Source organism: Serpula lacrymans (genome assembly GCF_000218685.1).
Source record: "Serpula lacrymans var. lacrymans S7.9 unplaced genomic scaffold SERLAscaffold_18, whole genome shotgun sequence".
NCBI classification, from domain to species: Eukaryota; Fungi; Basidiomycota; class Agaricomycetes; order Boletales; family Serpulaceae; genus Serpula; species Serpula lacrymans.
The window spans coordinates 286332-300204 of record NW_006763307.1 but is presented as its reverse complement, the minus strand read 5'-3'; the positions used below and the strand labels follow the sequence as shown (position 1 = coordinate 300204).

Sequence of the window (13873 nt, the reverse complement as noted above, 5' to 3'; positions counted from 1 at the left end):
ATTTGATTTTAGATGCCTTAAAACATTTTCTCAAAATCTCTCATATATCCTTGGTGAAAAACAAATAATGCACATGCATCATTGCTTGTCTCGAAGAACGAAATGTCGTCGTCTGGGGCCTTGTGAAGCCCTTCGATGAACTGAGAGTCACTCACAATAACATGCCACTCGTTCAGATTGGCGTTTGAAGGCCATACCCTTATAATATACGAGACGTCTAAAACTATAGATGATAGCAACTAGATCAACACTCACTTTGGCGTACCCGTCTTAACCCATGTCGTAGGCATGGAAAAAGTACCTCCCAAATAAGAAGTTAAGATGCCAGTGAACCTAATTGTTGGGGTCGCATCAAGCTAAGGAAATGGATTAGTTTTCGCATCGTGTAATAAAGATGTACTACTACATACCTTTGGCTTATTAGAATAAATTTGAAGACAAGAAAGACAGAACTAGCATAACTGATGAATACTGGAAATATTTTCGCTACCAACTTCAACTATGACCAATGTCTGTCACGCACGGATTGTGAATAAAGGGACCTTCAGCCTAGTCTCCCCTATGCATACCATTTAGGAGGAAGACAGTCGTTCCTCCTATCTTCAGCCTGGGGTTGTCATAACAGACCCACATCAACGAAATTGGAATTTTTTTCCATGGCTTTTGTAAGCTCTTGTAAAACAAAAAATAACCATAATAACTGTAATTATTACGAGCTCATCCACAAAGACAAACAAGACCTTTCAAAGGAAAGATCCAGGCGGAATAAGTGCCAGGACAGGATGAGTATCACGCTGCGGGGGCACATATTTGCGGTAATGTATGGTCTTGCACTAGAGAGAAAGAATGGCGTGGTATAGGAACTGAACACCACTAGTCACACATTTTTCTTTAATCTAGCTCATCTCGTAGTAATTTACCAGTCTGCCAATCTTCTTATCATATCGAGTGACTTATCTAGATATGATTAATCACAACCATCATCATGAGATGTTATAAGTGTATGTAGACTTGCCCGAATGTGAGTCAACCTCACAAGTTGTAACATTTTTTACGCTTCGCTATAAAGAAACTTTGTAGTGATGAAGGATGGAAATAACATACTGGCAACGCCAATTATTTTCTGACTTCTGTTAAGACAAATCATATGCGTGGCTGCTTAAACCAATGTCTGCTACAATAATCCTGTGCAATCAATGTTCATAATAGTCTATATCATCTCATCTTGAAAATCATGAAAAGCCCACCCAAATATGATGCTAAAACTAAACAACGACATTTATTACAGAACATTACAAAGTGATCTAAAGGAAAGACAGATTGGGATAGCTGCCCGAGAAGTTTCTATTCGAGCACACAAATGCCGAAATTGGCACTGTCCGATAGCCATGTAATATCACCTAAATCTTACACTTGGTTGGCTTGTTCTATGATATTGACGGCACTTTCCAGAGTTTTATGTGCCATCAACGGGCTTCTGCCTAAAGTAAGAAATCAGAAAATATGTGCTAAATTCATGATACACTATATTTCACAATAACTAAACCGAATTACTGTAGTTAATACAAAGAAAGCCCGATTATGAGAAGCATAATGGCATGATAATCATAAGGCTAAGACTGGGGAAAACCTGGACATACAAGAAAATCATTCTATGCATCAAAAATCACTCGAAGATAGGCTGAAGCTAACTGGTCATTATATCATCACATAAATGTCAACAAGCATTACCATATTCCAGAGGTTTTGACCTACACTACATAAGTTTTTCAGTCTCGTTCTAATAGTGAGGGCATGATAATACCCTGAGCAACTAAGTCACAAATTTAAGTATTCCACATCATAGTCGTTACTTTACAAGAATACAATACCTTGGGTTTTGTGAGCCTTGGATCGAGCTCTTGCTAAGTTTTACAAGCAACGGGTGAGCTGTCAAAACATCACCACTCTCGACCGAAGTGGCAGATAATTGTAATCTAATGCTAATGTCTACAGTGACATATAATACAATCGAGATCTACTAGATAAAACGTAGGTAATATGTTAATGTGTAACACACAATATTCATTTCATTTCATTGACTTGATAGCAGCGAACAAATAATAAAATTTTTGTAAGGATAAAGAACAACAGCAGATATAACTAATACTAATATCTAGAGTAGAATACCTAGCTAGCTCGAGATGAGCGGTTTTCCTTAGCAGCACGCTGAGCAGCTAACCGCGCGACTGACGTGTTCTCGACAGCTTGTGGAGAGTACACTGCTGCCCGCGAGCGTCCGAATACTTTCCTGGATATAATATCAGACATTGTATTATTTGAAAATTTTAATCATACCTGTTCCACCATAAGAGTAAGTTTTCGATTTCGGCCTTACTAGTTGGTCCTGGCGGCATCTCGAAAAAGTCGAGTATATTATTGTAGAATTGCTGGTAGTTGAAATCCCCGTCTTCCACGCGCCACGATCCTACACCGGACAATGCAAAACGAAGCTACGAAAGAATGTGAGTGTGATTTGACAGTATGAGTGTATAGTTTACCTGTACTGCTATATAGGCTATGGACCTAGGTGTGACGCTACATGTCCGCGAGTTCGACTTTCGGCCAATTCACACCTGGGACGTTTGTACAGAAGATGCGGAGGAGGGTCAGGCCCGTCGGCCCTAACGTCGCGTGCAGAGGAGGGCGCAGTAAAGATAAATTTATAGGCCTATGGTTTCAATCCTTTAGATTTCTCGAATAGATGCTACAGAGACCGACTCACTTTGAGCAATAAGGTGCTTTGGAATAACCCCTTCTCAATATCTTTGGGGTCGTACTTATAGTTTGCATATACGAAGGTTGGCCACAAATTGGCTGTGACCAAATATCTGGGGTGGCGGTCACGAATCTGTTCTTTGATGCTGGGAGGAAGTGAGAGTGAGCGAAGAAACAGCTAAGAAAACATACCTCGTGTTGCTCCAGTCATACTCGCTAGGGCAAAGAAGGCTGCCTGTAAGATCATGTGAGAAGCCTCGCCAACTTTTATCTAGAGGATCAAGAGGAGTAGTAGATGACGCAGGGAATAATTCTGAAAGCCATTGCACTGCTGCAGGCTTCATATTCCCTGCGTCATCACCTCGCGCTCCATCCGACCCTTTTCGTAGCTAGGATATTGTAGTTAAACGATAAGAAACTGTCTCAGAGAAGGCGGGACGTAAATGTACTTGCTTGTAGATGGAAGCTAATTCTTTATTACTCGCGACCTCTTCGTTCAGCTTTTTCTTGAGGGTAGGGACATAGTATACGAGCTCCTTGAACCCTCTAAACGTACGGTTCTCACTGTTTTATGGAATTCAGCGCTGCTTCTGTAAACGAGATACAAAGACTTACTCTTCACTATAGTCTTGAGGTTGCGTCGAAGCCTCGTCATCGTCTTGCTCATAAATTCGACGATCACGTTCCGCTACCATGTCGCTAATGGAATCAAACAGTGATACCAGACACCGGATTCCACGACCTTGGTTGACCCAAGAGTCGGTACTGGGATTTTTCCTGTCAGCAGCAAACATTTGTTAACTGTAAGTCTAATCGCTCACCTTTTAGTCTTCGAGACACCAGCTTTTAGGACCTGGATTTCTTCTTCGAGGGCTGATATCCTTTGCTTTGTTCCAGCTTTGATGGCCGTATCGGTTCGCATTTCGTCGTCTATCCGATTGTCGTCCTCAGTTGAGGGGGGAGGGGTGGAAACAATTGAGGCCATGAAAAACGGGATGGAAGGGCAAAAGGCGAAGGGGCAGAGAATCGAGAATTCCTCCTTTTATCTGATCCACGGCGGAGATGGCAAATGATCTATCCTCGATTAGCGTTGCGGTACTATTAGTATCAGGTCCATGCTCGACTTACCTTACTTGCAGTCCAACACTGATGACCGTATGTAATCCCCGTCTCCGTCTACACTCGACCGGTCCAACCAAAATGAGAAGTGCTGTTACTACTGACCGCACCAGAAAACCTTCAGCACAGCTGAAACTGAAATGAACAATAATGAATTAGCGACACGAAAAAAATTGTTAAGGACTTACAATTCCCTCAAAACAGCTGGCATGCGGTGAACTACAAATAGAATCTCGCACCTCAAACGACTGCGGACATCCGACTCGTTCATCTTGCCTTTAATCCCAATATTCTCCATATTTGCTGAGTTTGCTGATCCTTTAAGAAGGAAAAGGGTGAGTACGGACTTAGCGCAGTAACACAAGCTAGACTTACATTGCTCGAGGCACATGCGGGATTTGAAGAGACGCTTGCAAAGGGGAGGTTGGGATACACTTGACGACATCACGATGGTATCGCCCAGTGGATTATACGTCTTTACCGGAATACCCGTCTGGTCCATATTGGAGATTTTTGAAGCAGGCGCGAAAGGATTAAGGCAATTTCATGAGGAAAAGAAGGAGCAGATAGACGAGTATCAATGCTTACTGAGAGAAGGTAATTTTGATCTTTTGGCTATCACGCGGTTTACTGAACTTTGTTCTTTAAGGTCGCAATAGAAATCTTGTAAAGGAATCACAGACGGCCTGCAAGTCTGAGGGCTTCCCCTCGTCCTCGAAGTTCGGCGTGGTGGGTGTGGACCAGGAAGAAAAGTGAAGCGATAGTCGAAGGGGAGAAAACACAGCGTCCTTGCTGGCCCAATGGTTTAGGATAGAATGCGCCTATTAATCAGTACATAGCAATTTGTAGATCATATACTTAAACGATAGAAAATGGAACCTGATCACGATACAGAGATTGGCCTAAAGTCAAGGAAATTTTACATACCATTAGGTTGGAACCGGGGGGGGGGTGATTCTGATAGATAAACACAACAACATCCCGCATAACCATAATCCGCGATCTTGGGCATAAATATTAACCTAGAGAAAAGAGTCGAAATGCAAGGTCAGCCTACGCCGCATACAGGACATGCTAGAGCGGTCGAAGTAAAGGTGTAGCTTCAGATACCGCCTGGATTCAGATCCACGAGGATCGCACGAGGCGTCAGTTCGCCAACGTGGATATTACTGCCAGCCGATGCAGACGGAAAATGATGGAAGAGGGCCAGATGTGTTACTGTAACATGAGACCTGTCAGTAGTAGTAAGGAGTCGCAACGTCCGCAAACTAACGAGCATGGTTGAGTCGCCATCTTTGAGTCTGAAAGGTTGCACGTGCACGTGAGACAGGTGGAAGATTCTAAGTGCAAGTCACCGTGACTCTAGCTTTCCTGGAACGAATATCTTCCGGATCAATTGTTTGCTTAGAGCCGGATCAATTGTTTGCTTAGAGAAGACTAGACTTGCCTTGAAACGAGGAGCTGATTCTGAGTCACTCTGACAGCGTTTACTAGGAGATGTTCAACATAACTTGACTTGGATAGCAGGAATCAATGAATACGCCAGTGAGTGCATGTGTTGTGATAGCCTGTGTGGATTAGATTCGGATAAAAGCGCATGGTGTCGCAGACTCTGGACTCAAGTTGCTGAGCGATCGTCGACGTCTGGCTTGGACTCGCGATTGTATTGATGGCGCTGGAGAACTCAGGGCCCTCCATTATTTTGACAGCCGAACCGGTATAAGCGAGCCCTGCGAAATTCGAATAATTGCATCGAAAAATTAGCACCAAGGAACTTTGCTAGGAAATCATTTAACGTCCAGGTTGAAGCTCAGAGGACTGTTTCAAGTTGGACTCCAATTCGCTGGTGAGCTGATTTAACCTCAATCATTGCCCTGATATTTCTACTCCAATCATTCATATCAAGGGCTACTCATTCCCAGTTCAGGCTAACGCATACTTAAATAACAGAGCTCAAAGGCAAGGCTTGCTTGTATTGTCGGACACTCCTTGCATCGGAATCCTCCCACTTTGCTGGTGAGTATCGCCTCATTGAACTGTCGAAAAAATATTGATCTTGCTGTTACGGTAGATTTTCCAGCCCGCTACTATAAAATGTTCCCAAGTTCATCACGCTGTACTACTAGACAAAAATCCTCTTCAACTCCAACCTCCCCAAGTTCAAGTTCATTCTCCTCAAGTCCTTTTGGTGATGACACTCAACATGTCGCTACATATATGGTAAGATTTATCTATAATCTCATGGTTCATTCATTACGCCTGACTATTACACTAGACAATGGATTTAAAGATGACCTTACAACATAAACTCGATATCAGACGTGCAGAGAGGAAGATCCTGCGGACTCACGAGTACCTTGCAAAATTACGTCTACACCGGCTCCTACTTCTATCCGCATTACTGAAGCAAGAAGCATTACAAGCTGCGTCGGGTGCCACCACAACAGAGGCCCAAATAGCGGAAATTCGTACGGCGATGGACGAAGCTGGAATCAATGCAAGCGACGTGAAGCCTGTCAATATATCAGATATAACGTCCATCTTCGAAGCGGCTGACGAAGAACTTTTCGGCGAAGGAGCAGGCATTGTACTCACTAGAATGGAGTTGGAGGACATGAAAAGAGACAGTGATTGGATAAATTCTGGACAATACGCATAGTTCTATAAAAATCTGCTATGGTTATGATAAAATGTTTGTCTATACACAATGCTACCATTAATAATTGCATATCCTTGTCCGCGTTCACATATCGGTCTCCAGCCTGCATTTCTCAAACATCAGACACCCTCACAGCCGAGCTAGTGATGGTTTTGACAAAGTCAACTAGATGTCCTAGTCGATGATAAACTCCCCTACGAGAAAGTGATTAGTTGGAGTTAGTGTTGTGAAAAGTGGACTCACTGGCCAATGGTTAACAATTCAATCCGATAAGGGAGAGTCGCCCGCCGGATGTCATCTCTACTCAAAAAGGCTTTGATCGTGCTATATCTATCACTTTCTTTTTCGGTAGTTTGTGTGGCTTTGAAATTCTTGTTGAGCCAAGTGCTCATAGACCTTTTGAGCTAGAGCAGTTTTAAGTAACGAAGTTAATGTAGACACAATCGACTTACCGAGAAGATCGCAACAGCTATGGGTTCAATTTTCATTGCACCGTTCTCCCCAAATGCAGCACTATGTAAGTGTCCTAGGCTTTCAGGTTCTCCAAACCATAAACGGAGCACGAAGACCCAAACGAGAGAGTGCCAGTATCGATTTTTGTCGGACATCCAATATGGAATGCCTATGCTCAAAGCCATTTCGAACTGGGCTTTAAGTTCATGCTTGGATGCAGGGCCAAAGTATTCGAGAATATATCTGAGACCAGCTTGAAGAGTATTCCAGCGATAGTGCTTTGCGGAATCCTGAATCTAAAACAGGTTAGTTGGATCCATGACACTACCCGGTGGAACGTACTACTCGTAAACAAGAAGGCTGCAGAATTCTCTGTCTGGAGTGCGACGGCAACTTATCCTTTGGAGCGCCCTTCGTAACTCTAATGATTCTTTCATATGCATGGCTTCTCCCCGAAACCTCTAAAAGATAAAAGTTATCTGTTACCATTGTTACCTTCAAGAGTTCAATCGCCCGATCTATGTATACTATTTCGTTTGGGTGGTAGTAACTCTTCTGTGTTGCATCATGAGACGCTGCACCTTTCGGGACCGAAAATTTCAGGACATCTATTGCGAAGCTGCTAGGAGAATATCCAGATGATTGTGTGAGTGGGTGATTTATGGACGTCCGAACGGGTGGCAGTGGCCTCGATCTGGTGACTTGGTGCTTGCATATAAGTCGGTTGTTCAGGAATTCCTTGGGGGGCAACTGGGTGAAACTGTGCACGAGCATTGATCAAACTGAATAAAATGACAAAAAAGAACAAAATACCTGTAGCGTATCACCAGAGACTAGTGTGCCGTGTTCGCTATACTGTGGTGGTCCGATATATGTACTGGGTGAACGCAATGATTCCTGTCGAGAGTAGTCTTCGCCCATGATATGATCGTTGACTGTATGATGCTGATGATGCTTGATGACGTTGGGATTAGTGATCAACAATCAAACAAGAGTGATATCCTGACTCACGCTCTCTTGATTTAGGACCGTATAGTGAACTGACAATTCCTGGCTAATATGATCATCTAGAGGTGCCCTGCTAGCGCAGAGGTTAGAAAACTCTTGCTGAGGTACCCAGTCCTGAGGCGCATTCCAATCCAGAGAGCCATTGATGCTATTATTGTAGTCTTGAAGCGCTAAGGTGTGTTTGAAATCGGCCTGAGCATCGACCATTGTAATATCCGAGTCAGCTGAAAGACATCGTAATCAGTACAGGTTGGGCGATAAAAATCATAAGTTTACCGTAACTTGGGCCACAATTGGTGGTAATTCCTGAAGTAGCTTGCCCTGGCCAACTTAAACATTCGCTGCAGCGCGAGTAAGACTGACCCCGACAGCCGTTAGTATAACCTGAGATTCGATATAAGGGAGCAGCAGATCCATGTACAGTAAAAGACTCTGTTGAACGGACGAGAAATCCTGGTCCTAAGCCGGGCCCACAGGCCATGCAGCCGGATCGGTGACAATCGATGTCACATCGATTCCAATGCCTTCCAATGTTGGGCTGGACAACTGATTCCGATTCCGTTTGGGTGATAGTAGACTGTGTTGGCCAGCTTAGCCCAGGTGTCTGAGCTGGAACATTGTTCATGTCCGAGTCCTGCGTAGCTAATGGGCGGTACTTGTCAGTGAAGCTGACTGGGAGAGAAAAATGTGAATGACACTGACTGAATGGAGGAGCCCGAACTTGAACTTGAATCTGGCAGTGAGAGCGTCCGAGTCAAGGTGATGTGCTGCCAGTGGATTCAGCCCGGGCCAGTGACGGTGTTCAAGTCCCACTGGCACTGACAGTCGACTCTGAGAGAGAGAAAGTAGAGATCTCCGAGTCAGGTCCAAGTTAGACGCACCAATCGATGCCAATGATCCGGTAGGTTTTCCGTCCAGCATGGTCCTACTGTCTAGCTAGAATCATACTTGTAATCCTAACCGAGCTTTACGATTCAATTAAAATCTGACACAAAACTTCAAGCTTCAAGTTTGCACTGCGAAGAATCCCGTTTACCTGGCATCGAATACATAAAGGGTCGGCGGACAACACCTTTGAGTTGCTGTAGCGCGGGCAATTCGTAGGACCTTCGCGGAAATTTTTGACGAACCGAGCGACAACGATTGGATGTTAGCCCGCTTGAGCGAACGGCATGGTGGTCGGGTGTGGACCTTATCAAATCCCGCTCAGTGCGCTACCTCTCGACAAGTCGACAACAAAAAACGATGATCAGATACCGTCAGGTACTAGAACGGTCAAACGTGGACTTACATTAGTAAACTCGCCCCTTCCGCGTTTGATCCCAAGCGGCCCCTCTTCGGTTACAACGTCCTAGGGTTCCGAACGACCACCACGACTCATGGCTGTTGTCTGGCTGAATCCGTAGCATCTATATAAGAAGATGAGTCTACCATGTTCAAGTCGTTGTAGTAACCCAATTCATCACCTTACGATTCGTCATTAGCAATTCGATGTATCCTCAGGCTTTCGAGAGTGAAGATGCACACACCCAATGCCCGGGGCACGCCGACATTGCTGAATCTTTCGACACTGCAGCTATTGCTGGCACAGCGAACTTTTTTCATTTTTTGCGACACCAGCCTTCGGAAATGGTGTCCCGTCAGTTTGCCTGGTTCCAAATGTGAGTACACTCTAATTTTACATCAGTCGTACTCTAAACTAGATGTTATCGTTGTCCAGGATGGGCATCATCGCAGGGTTAACAGCACCCCTCTTCACACAGAGCCAATGTTGCTCCAAGTCTTCACAGAAGCAAAAGACCACTGCTGATGGCTCAAGTGGTGCGTAGCTCGTAGTTTTTTTAGGTGTGCTAATATCATATTCAACCGCAGATTATGAGAAGGCTGTTGCCTTGAACGAACTGACCCGTACCGACAACGAACTTCTGCAGACTCGAATCGAAGCCCTGCACAAGGAGCTAAACTATGTCCGTACTCAGATAAGCACTCACAGGGGGCAGGCTCGCGTATGGGAAGTTCGTTGGGCTGAAGAGGCTCGTCAATGTGATCTTATGCGGCATTACATTTCGGAGGAAGACCTAAACAAATGCTTGCCATCTTCTCAGGTGGATCTCACTCGCTATAAACCAGCCAAACTTCGTCATAGAGATCATTGGTCCACCTCCTCATGCGATTCTTAATAGTCTTAATAGTTCTAACCATCGTGTGTATTGTACAAAAAAAGAATTACTCACCTGATATTGTATCTCGAAATTTCTCCAATTGGGTATAATATTGTATTTAGCATCCATGCCTTCGCAATTATCAATGGGAAGGAAATGCGGCGGATCTACCCGCGATCTTACAGCATAATATCATCAGGAAATTGGTGAAAATCTGATCTATGATTGTAAGCCATTATAAGAATTGTAATTAGCACAAGAACTACAATAGTTTTGGTCCCGTTTACAAGAGCTTGTATGTCTGGTTAGCTCTGATACAAACGGCACAATATATATATGGCTGATATACATTGTGAAGTCGGCCTCCTCAATAAGATCAATAATATATCCAAGACCTTATATGTCTGGTTAGTATTGTTACCTTCGATCAGATTTATAAGAATTATAGTGTAGACTCTATCACGGCAAGATATACAATCAATATCAGTGCTGATATGACTGGTTACACCTGGTAGCTCGTGACCGAGGCAAAACGAGAAACCACTGAGAACTTGAATACAAGTGTATGTAGGCTGCCATCCATAGTAACTGCACTTAGAGTTGCCAAAACTGACTAGGTAGTGGCCCGGGTACTTACTCACACAGGCTGGCCTTCGTTTGGAAGGACTTAGGGCTGTTTTAATTATTGATAACTAGGTCATCACAACAGGTAGTAAGGACACAAATGTCATTGAAAGCGTGTACACAATATACAGTACAATTTACAATACAGTATACTTAATTCTACATTCCTCCGACTTTGCTTAGCTAGTTGTCCGCATTAGCTTGCCCCTCAGAACGAGAGCTTGAAGGGGACATTTGGTGTTTGAGAGCCGCTCGTCTTTGTCGGATCTTCGCCAATGCGCCGTTCTTTGCTGGGATTCTCGTAGGGGTGGCTGAGGCAGGAAAAATTTTCCTACAATATGGGTAAGTATGGTGGTTGCATAAAAGACTATAGTACTACATACGAGTCCCACCACGCTAAGAGACTGTTGACATCTTCGATTTCATCGGGATCCTCGAATAAGTCCATGACACTATTGAAAAATCCCTCAGAATCGGAAGTGATATCTGTGCGGGAGAATATTGCCTGTGAAGATAGTGCAAAACGGACCTTCATTGAGTTTGTTAGCCTATCATCTGACAATCATGTGAAACTACAGCTACTTACTTGTGTTGCAATATATGCAACTGACGCTGGTGTAACATGTAACATGCCATGTAAACGAGCATTACCCGAGCGAGTTGCTCGTGACTCGGCGTTTGTGTCAACAGATGACGGGGATGTGAAGACGTACTTGTAAGCCTAAGGAAGAAAAAAAGCTGGAATTAGACTATTAGAAGCAATTAAAAAAAACGCGCACCGAGATCAAAACATTGTTTTTAAACAGGCCCATCCATGGGTCTTCTGCATTGTAAATGCAGTCGGCATACAAAAATATGGGCCAGTGGTCACCAGCAATGTGTATATCACCATTTCGTAGTTTAGCTCGAGTCCTATAGAAAAACTTTCGTAAACCATCAAAAAATATACTAGAAAGTACTTACTCTTCATCTTCCCAATCAAGTCCAGTTGGACATAGTAGTTGCCCGGTACGATGATGATTGAAGCCTCGGTTGGACTTGATATTCCGATGGAGCTGTGGGCTAAGCTGCTGGCCTTGAGGTGTTATCCATTCGACTATGGCACCTTTGATGCTCTTGGTGTTGTCAGATCGGGCACCAGAAACACCTTTTTGTATCTGGGTATGTTGTGCCGTTAGTATCTTGTTGAGAGCTTGGGGATCTGACTTGGGTTCAGGTGATAATGGGGCTCACCAGCTGGCTAATGATCTCAATTTCCTCCTCAGACGAATCCTTATCGGTCAACCGATCCTTGAGCCCAGGCACCATACAAAGAAGACTCAAAAAGATCTTCTGTTCACGTAGTTCACTGAGAAAAATATTCAATAAAAACCAAGGAAAATATAATCTATTTCAACTTACTTTCCAGTAAGGTGCTGATCGTCTGATTCATCACTCATCCGAAGCAGTCCATTGATCAGGAGAGAGTTGATGTTACAAAATGGGTGGACAGTACAACAGAAATGGCGACCATGGCCTACCAAGGGGTCTGAAAGACGTCTAAGTCCTGTGTCAGCTTTGTGCAATGATCGAAATCAACTTGAAGCTACTCACGGGCGTTTTCGAGACACTGCAGTTAGTGCAGACTCGAAAGAAGGTAGTAGAGATGGATGATCAGGATTCTCCGGTAAGTCGGCATCTGCTTCCCGTGTTCGCCGCACCATCATGGTCAATTCTCAATGGTTCAACAGCTAGACACCTTCAACTTGCACACGGGACCTCAAGATGGGTAGATGGAATGCTGATGACAGACAAGGTAAGTGTTTTCTTGTAATTTAAAGGCTTGAGTACTCCACTTTGACTTATTTTGGAGAAACTTGTAACAGTTTACCAGGTCAGTCGTCAGTTTACGCTATGATCTTGCCTGGAAAAAGACCTGAGAACTGTCTCTCGGATCATGACAAACAGGGTAAGGATGAGATTGGTGAGTTCTTGCTTTTTGTGGATAGTGCATGATAGTAGCATGGAGAGCGGTATAGAAAAATTTTCACTCAAGGCCAGCACCACCGCATTTGTCAGGACAGCATTGTTGTTTCCCCATGGGCTGTGCTCTTAGCATGCAATAGGTTTGGTATGTTTCAAGGTGTGTACACCAATTTCTCAACTTGGTTATCTAAATTCATAACACGGCGACTTCTAGGTGCTACAATACAGGCGATCTCATTTTTCTGTGGAGATGTGAGTGTGACAGTCAGGGTCAAAGACTCTCAGTTCCGTCAACCCTTGGGACAGCAACGGGCTTAGTTCAGCTCTCCATTCCTCTGTCGTAAGTGGCCTGTTAGGTCTTCCGATGTCTGTTTTGATTCTTACAGCTTTTACTCCACTTTTTTGCCACATCCTATCTCACAGATACGCATCATGTCCACCACTGGCAATGAAAACAAGAAAAGACGCCTTAGTTTTCATGTAGAAGATGTCCAGTGAGTCCAGACACTTTGTTACCCGGTTGATCAATTTCACGTTCAAAAGCATTACCGTCACAGAGGAGTTGACAGACTCGGGTAAAAATGTTGTTAAAAACGATGCAAGTGTTCAAACAGACTCTTATTTGATGGGTACATATTTTGTTGCTGTTTTCAGACGTCAATCATCTTACATGATTTATAGAAGACACGGCAGATCATAAACTCAACAACCTTTCAAATGAGGAATTGAAAATCAAGCTTGAAGAAATGCAGAAACAACTCCATGTCATGTACTTAGAACGCGACAAGTATCAAAATTATGCAATTGCCGAGTCTCGTCGGGTGGGATTAATGCAGTTTGAGGTTTCAAAGATGGGGATGGAACCACCATCCTGTGAACTGTACTCACAGGTTCCTGTGGATGCACCCTCGCCTGCATCACTCATCAGTAAGTTGACCACTATCCTGTTAAAACTGTAGCTGAGTCAATACCTAGGTGATGATTGAAAGATAGGATTGTGTAACGGTAATAAACAATGTACGAAAAACTGTAATGAAATATTATATGCATATTATCTTTTTGTGATATAGTATTGAGGTGACAATACATGAACGATGAGAGGCTGTTCAAAGCATTGTCGTTGAGA

General features: G+C 43.7%; 6 protein-coding genes across 6 annotated transcripts; 3 read left to right on the top strand and 3 right to left on the bottom strand.

The window, feature by feature from the left end:
* Positions 1 to 2169: 2169 nt before the first annotated feature.
* SERLADRAFT_443536 (uncharacterized protein) lies at positions 2170 to 3742 on the bottom strand (the record flags this gene model as incomplete). The annotated part of the gene is made up of 8 exons (XM_007324155.1): positions 2170 to 2290; positions 2338 to 2492; positions 2582 to 2710; positions 2765 to 2903; positions 2950 to 3146; positions 3207 to 3321; positions 3373 to 3522; positions 3579 to 3742. The coding sequence occupies 8 exons, from the start codon at positions 3740 to 3742 to the stop codon at positions 2170 to 2172; spliced, it is 1170 nt and encodes a 389-aa protein (XP_007324217.1).
* A 523-nt stretch (positions 3743 to 4265) lies between these two features.
* Positions 4266 to 6535, top strand: SERLADRAFT_411911 (uncharacterized protein; the record flags this gene model as incomplete). The annotated part of the gene is made up of 7 exons (XM_007324154.1): positions 4266 to 4473; positions 4526 to 4605; positions 5361 to 5421; positions 5648 to 5722; positions 5827 to 5892; positions 5948 to 6096; positions 6152 to 6535. The coding sequence occupies 7 exons, from the start codon at positions 4266 to 4268 to the stop codon at positions 6533 to 6535; spliced, it is 1023 nt and encodes a 340-aa protein (XP_007324216.1).
* Positions 6536 to 6647: 112 nt separating this feature from the next.
* SERLADRAFT_443534 (uncharacterized protein) lies at positions 6648 to 8917 on the bottom strand (the record flags this gene model as incomplete). Its single annotated transcript, XM_007324153.1, has 9 exons — positions 6648 to 6729; positions 6779 to 6939; positions 6988 to 7278; positions 7331 to 7738; positions 7802 to 7942; positions 8000 to 8220; positions 8273 to 8630; positions 8699 to 8814; positions 8878 to 8917. 9 exons carry the CDS (start codon positions 8915 to 8917, stop codon positions 6648 to 6650), a joined length of 1818 nt encoding a protein of 605 aa, XP_007324215.1.
* A 570-nt stretch (positions 8918 to 9487) lies between these two features.
* SERLADRAFT_411909 (uncharacterized protein) lies at positions 9488 to 10176 on the top strand (the record flags this gene model as incomplete). The annotated part of the gene is made up of 3 exons (XM_007324152.1): positions 9488 to 9657; positions 9717 to 9817; positions 9869 to 10176. The coding sequence occupies 3 exons, from the start codon at positions 9488 to 9490 to the stop codon at positions 10174 to 10176; spliced, it is 579 nt and encodes a 192-aa protein (XP_007324214.1).
* A 789-nt stretch (positions 10177 to 10965) lies between these two features.
* SERLADRAFT_374729 (uncharacterized protein) lies at positions 10966 to 12488 on the bottom strand (the record flags this gene model as incomplete). The annotated part of the gene is made up of 8 exons (XM_007324151.1): positions 10966 to 11113; positions 11166 to 11311; positions 11369 to 11503; positions 11562 to 11694; positions 11746 to 11939; positions 12016 to 12130; positions 12184 to 12321; positions 12376 to 12488. The coding sequence occupies 8 exons, from the start codon at positions 12486 to 12488 to the stop codon at positions 10966 to 10968; spliced, it is 1122 nt and encodes a 373-aa protein (XP_007324213.1).
* Positions 12470 to 13799, top strand: SERLADRAFT_480126 (uncharacterized protein; the record flags this gene model as incomplete). The annotated part of the gene is made up of 7 exons (XM_007324150.1): positions 12470 to 12577; positions 12648 to 12904; positions 12962 to 13087; positions 13171 to 13241; positions 13291 to 13376; positions 13429 to 13674; positions 13723 to 13799. 4 exons carry the CDS (start codon positions 13180 to 13182, stop codon positions 13731 to 13733), a joined length of 405 nt encoding a protein of 134 aa, XP_007324212.1.
* Positions 13800 to 13873: the final 74 nt, after the last annotated feature.